This window comes from Cucurbita moschata, unplaced genomic scaffold, assembly GCF_002738365.1.
Source record: "Cucurbita moschata cultivar Rifu unplaced genomic scaffold, Cmos_1.0 Cmo_Scf00004, whole genome shotgun sequence".
Taxonomy (NCBI): domain Eukaryota; kingdom Viridiplantae; phylum Streptophyta; class Magnoliopsida; order Cucurbitales; family Cucurbitaceae; genus Cucurbita; species Cucurbita moschata.
This window is the reverse complement of record NW_019268520.1, coordinates 1,750,916-1,762,042: the sequence shown is the minus strand read 5'-3', so window position 1 is coordinate 1,762,042 and position 11,127 is coordinate 1,750,916. Positions and strand designations below refer to the sequence as shown.

Sequence of the window (11,127 nt, the reverse complement as noted above, 5' to 3'; positions counted from 1 at the left end):
CAAAAAAAAAAAAAAAAAAAAAAAAATCTGCAAACCAAGAATATTACAAAAGTTGACAAAAGACAGATGGACTAATAGAAAGGCTTTTTGTGTTAAAACAATTATGGGGTGAAGGATCAAACTATCAACATTTAAAAATGGTAATAGGGTGCCTTACTTGGATTGGCGCCTAATATAAAGGTTTTTGAAGTAAGAACATTAACTCCATTGAAGGAAGTATGTATGAGATATCAAAGGGGACTGACAATCCAAAAGGAAAACTTGCATTAGATCAAACACACCAACGCCTAGAAGGCCTTGATAACTTATACCTAACACGAAGCTACAAAATAATCCTGATCCAAATGCTTTCACAGTCCAAATCCTTGTCACCATTAACACTTTGATTCCTTTCTAGCCATAACGTTCAAAAATGCCATAAAATGTCATAAGAGAACAAAAACTTATCACCATAGAAACACTTCCCATCCACAAGCTCAGCAAGAAAGAAAGAGCAAGTATTCCACATTAAAACATGACTCCACAAACTACCATAAGCAATCACTGCTTGGTTAATATCTAACTTAATCCTTGGCTGGAGGGGACTTCCCAGCCCGTACAGAGATGGTCGGACCAAAGTGATTCTACAAATGATGACCCAGACAGTCCCAAACTATGGTGGGTGAAGGGGCCTTGGAATCTCTTCCGTAATCAAGGTGTTGAAATGTTAAGCTCCCAGGGAGATGAAGTTGAGGAACCTTCCATTTCAGTAAGATAACAACCCTCAAGTTTTAAATAAGATTTTTTGGATCTCCCTCACAACTAGGGGAAAAGTTTTAGATGAGAACTCCGCTACTTGACTGAAGACCAACATTTTGTGTATTTTTTCCAATTTCAATTAGAAAGAAAGAAACGTGGGGGATCAGATAATCAAGTGAGAAAAGTTACTAGGCATGAATGGATTTCACTATATTATAGTGATGAATTACCAATTAGACTACAAAAGCCAGTGGCCCATGAATACAGAGGAAACAAAGGAGACCGGTGAAAGAAAGAACAATAAAATCAAAAGTAATAAGGTTATTTCATATTACAAGACAGCCACCAGATAGGCAAACAGCACCAAACACTATCTTACCTGCACTAAAATCATTCTCTCCTACACCATAACGGCTGCAACTCTGTAAAAAGAAGGAAAGTAAAATAAAAGAATCAAATTTATACCCAAAAACTATGAAAATGAAAATGAACTTTATAATTCAGGCTGAACTTGTTCATAAATGAAAAATGAAAGCACAAATATGAATAACGATGATTTCATTTCCAACAGAAGAGCAGTTGACTAAAGTAATAGCCTTTGCAGGTTCATTTCCATATATCGAAAAAAGATTTAGAGCATATATATCATAACTGAATCACTTATGACTGAATTTTACACTTCTCTTGTCAGTAGTATGATGCCCGCCCTTTTATTAGCTTCGAGAGCATGCTTTCATGCTGGTTTTTTGTTTGGCTTCGGTTTCTTCTTTTATTCTTCTTCATAAAAGCTTGGCTTATTTATTTAAAAAATGAGGAGAAAATAAACGATGATGCAAACAGAAATACAAAGGCAAAACTTTAGTTTCATGCTGCCTGACGTCCCAACAGCACATCAACATTCTCCAAAAATAAGAACAAGTTGCACAGTAGAACAGCAATTTATAATTAAAAATTGACATCTTCCAGAGAATTAGAGAATCTCTTACGTGCAGTATCTTTCAACCCAACCCATAAAAGCATTCACATTTTAGTTTCATGCTGGCTGTAAGGATCTTGTACGAGTGGTTCCTGTCAATGTCTTATTGATTTGCAATGTTTCACAAACTAATCGACCACAATTCCCAAATGAGTGGTAGAAGCGTCAACCAACCAAAATATGGAACCTAAAAAGGTAAGTTTTTCCTAGGAGCTTAGCTATAAAGGTATTAATACTCATTACAAACTCTAACGTAGGATGTGCCTTATATGAGTATCTCCCCTCTGAATCAAAAGATGACTTTTTGTTACATGCCTTTTATACATCAAAGTATTGCGGCCAGATCCTCTTTTGTTTTTTCTTTTGCTCTAATATTTTGCTTGGGCGTTGGCCCTCCCCCAAGACCCATCTCTTCTCCTCTCTCATGTGTTTTTGGATTACTTGGCAAGAAAGGAATCAAAGAATTTTCAAAGACAAGAAACTCACTTTTGATTGGTTGTTTGAAGCTATATCTTTTACGACTATTACTTCGTGTAAATGCTCTCAATCTTATCCAGCAATCCATCACACAATCATCAAAGATATTCCCGATAGTATCACCTTGATCTCAGCCCACCAGTCCAGCAAGTAACACTTACCTCATTTTTCATGAGTATTTAATAAAAATCAGTCATGTTATTAGATTAGATTTGCCACAATATCCATATAGTATTCCCTCCCAATAAAATTAAGAAAATTCGTGGAGGAGGAAGCACCAAACACTTCCAGAAGTCATAATTTAACATATTAATTCTGTGGACGGTATTCTAAGAAAACCTGCACAAAGTATAACTTTGGTGAATACCCAACAAACTTTAAAGGGATGTACCTCAACATTATGTATGCCAATCTTCCCATCAAACGAAGATGCTGTTATAACACCAGGAATCCTAGGAAACCAGTGTACATCAAAGTTCCAGTTGGTACTAGCAGGCAATTCGCACACAATCTGCATTGGGAGTGGCAAATCAGAGTAGTTTCCTGATTAATGCATATGTTCAAGCACATAGTAATAAAGATATGATAGAGTGCAAAAGAATGAAAAGTGGCATATCAAAGAACTGTAACAGAGCTTACATCTCCAGAAATAGTATCCCAGCAGATAGTTCTGTTGTCTTTGGCACATGTTAGCAAGTAGGAGCTATCGGTGGGACACCATGCCATTGCAATTACACCTGATTACGAGAAAAGTATTTTTATAAGGTTCCTTTTAGAAAGAAAAAATAAACAATTAAACTTAATGCAAACAAGAAGATATTAAATCTATCATTAGTAGATGAAGCAACATGTACGGCTTACAAGTCAAATTTATCACAATTAAATGGAACTTAGTCTGCCAGTTCAAAGCATGCAATTACTTCACTAAAATCTAGTATTGTTATAAGTACAGCAATTAACAAACTTAATGGATGAATTCAGAAACCCTGGTTACTAAAAAGAAGAAAAAAGTAATTAACGATTCATCTCCTACAGTCCAATGCGTAATAGAAATACTGTAAAATGAGATGAAGAGAAGAGAACTAATAGACTACATTTTACCATTTGAAAATGTGAAGCATAATCTTCGCTTTTTCAACCTAACCCAGATATTTAGGTTATTTTTCGGCCTTTTATGACAAACAAATTCCAATGTTATTAACAGTTAGGAACAAGCAAGGCGCTCATCTCAACTCTATTTAACATGGACAACTGAAAAGTCAATATAACCCTCTTTATTTGAGGTGCTGAATTTCAATCATAATACAATCTCAGAGTGTAAAAGCTCAGCAACCCTCAATCTTTAGTCATACAACATGAATTAAAAAATAGAAAATGCAAACACGAGACAACAATCAGAGAACTAAACATGACAAGGGCATCATACAAATTCTACAAGGAAATATATAACACCAGCTATTTACTTCCAGTTCTAGACAACACTACAAGTTCCAAACACATGGAGAAGCAAAAAATCAGTTATCCGATTATCAGAACACATCTACTAAATAAGAATCATTTAACAGTTTTATATATTATTCTATAAACATGAAAGTGGTTTGAAAGAAGAAACTACAAATCTAACATAAAATTAAACTTTATTACCATACCTCTTGTGTGGCCCACAAACTCTTTCACTGGCGTCATAATATTTCGCATATCCCAAAGCTGAGAGCAAAATAAGGTGTTGACTTAAAAATAGTACGAAATCTTTTACAATATTTAAGTATAATGTATGTGGGAATCATCACCCTGAGAGAAGGAGAATTATCATCATCTGAAGCAACCACGAGTTGGGTTGCAAGATCAGGATTCCACTGCAGCACCGAGCAGCGTCTTCTAGTGGAATCTGAAAAACTGAATTGACAGGCAACATACATTTATCAAATGCAACCCAGAAATTTTGGAATTTATCCAATTTCATCATTTAAGTCCTTAATTTAATAATTCACTTAGATTTACCTGATAACTGGTTTTTGCTTCTTCAGGTCCCAAACGACTGAATCAATAAGAGTTGTAAGCAAAATGTTAGGGAGAAAATCCAATATTTTGATTCTTTCTTTGAGGATATGATATTTTCTAGTTGCTTTTGTTGTAGAACTCTTCCCTCCCCTGGCCCTTTGTAATTAAATAAGCTATTTTTTCCATATGCGTCATTTTTCTTTTAATTTTTATTTTTTAAACAAGAAATCAGTTTGCGATATATGTCAATTGAAAGAGCTTTTATGTAGCTTCCTTTGGTCTCAATATTGAGGCATTCCTTCCCACTCTTTTTGTAATTTCATCCTCAATTAAATCTGTTTCTTGAAAAAAAATCAAATTAAAAATAATAATAGTTATAAGTTCTATTCAATCAAGAAACCAAATTTTCGTCAAAAAAAACATAGTGCCAACCAAAATAAAAACCCAAAAAATGAAACAGGATTTTGTTCCTCACCTGTTGTTCCATTATATGAAGTGGAGGCTAATATATGTTGAACTTTGCTATTCCACGATAAGAATGAAATTTCACCCTGAGCTGCAGAACCACTACCCTGCATAAAGATTGAATGAAAAAATAAATATTCATTCGATATGATGGTAAAGAAAGGAAGTGGAGCATGGTAGCTAATAGCCTAATAAGTAGACCTTTTCCTGGCATGTTAAAATATGAAGACTAGAGACCTGACATAGCAGCTAAAATATCAAACTCGGCTAACTAATAACATTTATGTAGCTGAAGCATGGGACTTGACAAATTGCTTATGGTTATTGAACTTTTGTCGGCATCTTAAGGAAAAGAAAATAGAGGAATGGGCTGCCCTTTATAATAAAACCCCCTCCTATCAATTCACTGACTGTCCAGACAAATGGACTTGGGAGCTTGACAGAGAGGGGAACTTTTCTACACAATCATACTCCACAACCTCGTTTCCAGGAACACAACAAACGACAAGGAGATATACGGGAAGATTTGGAAAGACCCTTGGCCCACAAAAATCAAGTTTTTATTATGGGAAATCAGCCACTCCTGTCTCAACACTTTCAACAGGCTACAGAAAAGAAGTCCATGGGTATCTCTCTCTCTCCAAATTGGTGGTCTCTGCCAGGAGTCAGGGGAACACCCTTTAAAGTCCACAAAAGCTAACCTTTGGCCTTTCTTGATCAAGTCTATCATATGGTGAATATGGAAAGAGAGAAACTTGAGGATGTTTCAAGATCATGAAAACACTCCACAGAACACTTGCAGTACCACAATCTTCTACACTTTTCTGGTATATAATACAATGGAGAAGTCTTTTGTAACCTCTTTGAATGGGTATTTCTTTTGTATCATTTCAATTGATCAATGAAATTGTTTCCTATTAAAAAAAAATAATAATAACTCAGCTAATTAATAATTGGTTAGATCCATTAGATGACTACTTGGCTGCCCCGAGGCAATCGTTGTTTTTAAAGGGACTAAATCCTTCAAATTTCAATAACTTTATAAGGAAAATTTATCTTGAACAAAAATTAAAGAAAATACATCAGAACTGCACAAGGGGAGAAGACATTGCGCTAAGAGGCAATAAAAAAGCAACAAAATATTCTCCATCAAACTTTAGGGGGGGCAAGGGCAACCTATGTCTATTACGAAAGATGGGGGTTGGACGATTTCTTACTAAATTTACCAAATGAAAGATGTGTACTATTTCCTAAGCAGGCAGGCTAACCCCTGCTCAATTGGTCCGCTAAATTATTCCCACTTGTTTCCTTCATTTGTTCCAGGTTTCTTACACTCCATTCCCTCTAAGCCCTTTCTTATTTAAATTGGTCCCTATTGCCTAATAGGTCAAGGTGACTTTGCCTGTAAAAATATCAAGGAGTTCAGGGATTTTATTTGGTAGGGGCGTCAACAATAAATTGTGAACAAAAGTTTGCAATTTCCATTGGCCATTATAAAAGAAAATAAATGTAATGAGAAATATAATAAATTGCATTCAACAGCAAAAGACTACGCCAAAAAAGGGGGCAGGATACTACTCTCCCAAAACAGCGAAAACTATACAGAAGATTACCCAACATTTGGTGTTAACAAGAAAAATTATACAGTTGCACATATACTATAATAAAATTATGAAATGCTACACAGTCAAACCTTCAGAGGTGGAAAATGAATAGGTTGTGACGGGTTGGCTAAATCCCATATGCAGATTTCACCATCATCAGCTCCGGATGCAAGCAAGTTTGGTGTAATTGTATTAAATTCTAGACCACGCACCTGCATGAGGAAAATACTAGAGCTCTCAGCGTGCGAAAAATGGTATAACAGTAATATTAGAGTAGCCATGTACTCGAGTGAGCATTTCAGAACTTTCGAAAACTTACAGGCCCTTTATGCCTTGATAGATGTCCAACTAGAGGAGTTTCACCTGCCTCAGGACTGAAAATAAAGGTGAAAAGGAGTCAAGCCTACAAAGCATTAAAGAAAGTAACACCCTGAGAATAATAGGGTGATTGTAAAATTAGACTAGAAAACTGTATCTAGTACAAATATACTCTTTTCAGAGTATGAGAAAAGGAAACTTCATTGTCATTTTTCAAAAGGTGGGCTTAATCGTAACTCTTCGATACGGTTCTCAAAATGAGATTCGGGGATTTCCATGGACAGTCAATCATAAGAAATTTTTATAAGCACTTGTTAGAAAGCTTCTTGACCAATCTACAACTATCGATTTTAAACCACTTTCAGATCTAATTTGATATTGAGAACATTATGGAAACCTTCCAATCCATCCACCTTCCCAGGGTCCCAATAGACAATTAAACCAACTCAGAAACTCAAAGCAATACAGGGAAATCATTACGTCAATTTGATCGTTCGTAATTAACCAATTCTCACGCTACACACTTCTGCTTAAATTTTTTTCAACTAATTCTTCATAGAACACTCAGAAGGGGTAAAGAAAACCAAACTCGTTAAGCCAACTGCAGTTAAATTACAACAATTGGTTTGAAGCCAACTCCCCGAATAATAAGCACCCGCTCACTAAGAACTTATAAACTCTACTTCCCCCATTTACCAGCAACAGAAAGCACTTGGGCACAGATACAATCCAAATTCTTACAAACATATTGATCCACGAAAAATGAAAAACCAAAGTCCAATTACCGGATCAGCGCAAGCGGGTTCCATATATCAATGTTCCCATCGACGAGTCCACCGGCAATGAGACCTAGAGAAAATTGTTCAGAGCCCGATCCATTCTTACCCCAGGAGAGGCGATTGAAGCGTTCGGAGCTCGGAGTATCCCCAATTACAGGAAGGTCCTTGTCATCCGACTGGAAATCGAGCTTGAAGATCTCGAGATTGGCGGACGAGCTGAATGACAAATCCACAGCACCCGCCATCGTCCCGGCGGCCATGTACGGCCCGTCCGGTGCTATAGCAACGAACGCCGATCGATTCACTTCCTTTATACACGCCATTGAAAACCCAAACTACCAAAAACCCAAGAAAATAAAAACAAAACAAACTACACCCAATTGAATTGTATCACCAATCTACAATTACAACCATAAGAAATGGAGAAGAAAAGATCGGCGGATCTGGGGAAATTTTCAGAAATTTTGTTTTTGAAGAGTGTATGAGAATTGAGGGTTGTCGAGATGGGGGAGTAGTTTCGATCTGATCTGTGAAATGCAAGTGAAAGTGAGAGACTCGCAATTCTCTCTCTCTCTCTCGAAAATCTCAAACGAAAAAATGAAAAGTGAAAAAAATGGGATTTTGAAGCTTTTATTTTTTGCCTTTCCCGGGAGTTCAATTAGCGGGTTTGAAGAGCTTTGATTCTCTGTAAAATGGAACACTAGGGTTTATGTTAGTCAACGTTTTGTAAAGACGACTCTCTCGTCGTTTGTCCAATGGGAATACGACTCGTGCATTGGGTGGAGCCCTTTGGGCTTTTTGGGCCCAATGAGATCCATTGGCTGGCGAGATAACATATGGGCTTTTCACAATGGGCTCATTATCAAATTTGAGACACCTTGTATTTGGGCTTTTTGGGCCCAATGAGATCCGTTGGTTGGAGAGATAACATATGGGCTTTTTCACAATGGGCCCATTATCAAATTTGACACCTTGTATATGGGCTTTTTGGGCCCAATGAGATCAGTTGGTTGGAGAGATAACATATGTGCTTTTCACAATGGGCCCACTATCAAATTTGACACCTTGTATATGGGCTTTTTGGGCCCAATGAGATCAGTTGGTTGGAGAGATAACATATGTGCTTTTCACAATGGGCCCATTATCAAATTTGAGACACCTTATATTTGGGCTTTTTGAGCCCAATGAGATCCGTTGGTCGGAGAGATAACATATGGGCTTTTTCACAATGCGCCCATTATCAAATTTGAGACACCTTGTATTTTGGGCTTTTGGGCCCAATGAGATCCGTTGGTTGGAGAGATAACATATGGGCTTTTTCAGAATGGGTTCATTATCAAATTTGAGACACCTTGTATTTGGGCTTTTTAGGCCCAATGAGATCCGCTGGTTGGCGAGATAACATATGGGCTTTTTCAGAATGGGCTCATTATCAAATTTGATACACCTTGTATTTGGGCTTTTGGGCCTAATGAGATCCGTTGGATGGCGAGATAACATATGGGCTTTTTCACAATGGGTCCGTTATCAAATTTAGACACCTTGTATATGGGCTTTTTGGGCCCAATGAGATCCGTTGGTTGGAGAGATAACGTATAGGCTTTTTCACAATGGGCCCATTATCAAATTTGAGACACGTGGCATGTGGTTACAATTGTGGGCCAAAACTAAACCCATAATGGGCCAGGTTCACCTCACACTGAGCAAAGCTACAAAAAGCTCTGGGAACTCAGCTCCCCCAAATGGATCACAAACCAAAAGATTGAACGGATGAGTTTATAAGTAAGGAATACATCTCTATTAGAACGAGGCATTCTGGAAAAACCAAAAGTAAAGTTGTGAGAGTTTATGCTCAAAGTGGTCAATACCATACCATTGTGGAAGGTCGGGATTCTTAACATGATATCAAAGTCATGTATTTAACTTATTAATGTCAATAGCATTCTCAAATGTCGAACAAAGAATTTGTGAGCTTCGATAGTCAAAATGTTCAAGTGTCAAACAAAAGATGTATTTTGTTCGAGAGCTCCCAAATGGGAACCTTGCATGAACTTGTAAAGCAATCACAAGGAGGAAAGCATCGACGGATATGAACATAGAGCTTTTTCTACTACCCAAAGCTTTCAGCATAAAAGCACAGCGTGTTCAGATCGATAATGTTTGATTAAATGAAGAAAACTTTGGTTTAACATTAACGTGTTCGGAAAAAATAGAATAAAAAAGGGTTAAATTACAAATTTAGCCTTTAACCTTTCGAATTCGTTACCATTCACAATTAAAAAAGTTAGAGACAAAATAGACACCTAACTCGGGGTTTGAATACTAAACTTATAATTTAATCCAAAAAATATATCTATTAATAATTTAATAATTGATTTACATTACATAGAAAATAAAATAGTGGAATTCAAAATCAAATTTAACAGGACATCAAATTTGATGGAGGTTGAACTAAACAAATATTCTATAATTGTCCATATAGTTTGAATGGACTTTATTTGGTCAGTTTTAGTCCTTTTTATTTATTTATTTATTTTGATCAATGAAATTTTATGTTTATTTTATTTTAGTTTTTTCATTTTTATTAAAATATTACAATTTTCGTGTTACTTTTATTTCTACTTTGATAGATTAATAATATAATTTTTAATCTATAATTTCGAGTATACGTAGTATTGATAAGAGTGTGACATTCTCAAAATAAAATAAAATCAAATCAAAATCAATATTTCAAAATTGATAGATACTACTAAGAAAGAGTCCAAGATGTTCCTAAACACTCTTATTTTTTCATGAATAGCAACATTACTGGAAAGTGATACTCAATCTCTTGTGAAGCGACATTGATCACTTTTGGTTACGATGAATTGAGTTGGAGAATTTTTTTGGACCAAGCTGAAATTTTGGATTGGTTGGGTTAGTGACCTAAGGTGCCTCAAACAGGGTACATAACCCAACCCAACTCTCTATTTTTCGACTTGGGTTAAGTTGAACTATTAGATTGTTCCTTTTTTAAAAAATCTTACTGTCACATTAATAACTAGTCACTCATAAAATTCAAATATGAAATACTTATGAGTTATGATGCATTAATAACGTACGTTACAAACATCCAATATTCTTAATTTTCGTAATCTTAAAAACACAAAATTAAAACTTCAATAAATAAATAAATAAAAAGTCTTCGCAACAAAAAGAAAAAGTGCAAAAACATTTGCACTTTTGAAGTTTGCTTTCCTTTAAAGCAAGTGGTGGAAAAGAAATATTCATTTCAAATCATTTTTTAGTAATAATTAAACCAACTTTTAATTTTGACTAAAACTTACACCTAAAGTATAAAAAATTAATATAATATATATATATATATGAGATTCCTCGTAGATTGGAGAGGGTAACGAGTGTCAGCAAAGATGCTGAGTCCCAAAAGAGGTGGATTATGAGATTCCATATTGATTGGAGGAGAGAACGAAACATTCTTGACAAGGGTATGAAAACTTCTTCCTAATAAACACGTTTTAAAATTGTGAGGTTGAGAGCGATACGTAACGGACTAAAACAGACAATATCTGTTAGTAGTAGACTTGGTCGACTACGTATAAGCACATTCATTCCAACATATATATTAGAAAACGTTAGGTATGGTTCGAAATAACTTTTTAAGTACTTTTATTAATTAAACATTCAAAACGTCATTCGGGACAAACATTTAATTTAGTTTTTCGAGAATGGTTTCTTTATTCCATTACTAAATCATATCTATTCAACGAGA

The 11,127-nt window shown here is 35.6% G+C and overlaps 1 protein-coding gene across 1 annotated transcript in view; it reads right to left on the bottom strand.

Moving 5' to 3' along the window:
- Nucleotides 1–7,974, bottom strand: part of LOC111441424 (protein transport protein SEC31 homolog B-like) — a 14,289-nt gene extending 6,315 nt beyond the window's left edge. The window contains exons 1-10 of the mRNA XM_023078411.1: nucleotides 7,365–7,974; nucleotides 6,581–6,635; nucleotides 6,351–6,473; nucleotides 4,668–4,764; nucleotides 4,193–4,229; nucleotides 3,982–4,087; nucleotides 3,841–3,898; nucleotides 2,831–2,928; nucleotides 2,583–2,702; nucleotides 1,118–1,160 (exon numbers count right to left, since the gene is read on the bottom strand). Of these exons, the coding sequence (XP_022934179.1) occupies nucleotides 1,118–1,160; nucleotides 2,583–2,702; nucleotides 2,831–2,928; nucleotides 3,841–3,898; nucleotides 3,982–4,087; nucleotides 4,193–4,229; nucleotides 4,668–4,764; nucleotides 6,351–6,473; nucleotides 6,581–6,635; nucleotides 7,365–7,681 (1,054 nt within the window). The 5' untranslated portion in view covers nucleotides 7,682–7,974. The remainder of the gene's footprint in view (nucleotides 1–1,117; nucleotides 1,161–2,582; nucleotides 2,703–2,830; nucleotides 2,929–3,840; nucleotides 3,899–3,981; nucleotides 4,088–4,192; nucleotides 4,230–4,667; nucleotides 4,765–6,350; nucleotides 6,474–6,580; nucleotides 6,636–7,364) is intronic.
- Nucleotides 7,975–11,127: the final 3,153 nt, after the last annotated feature.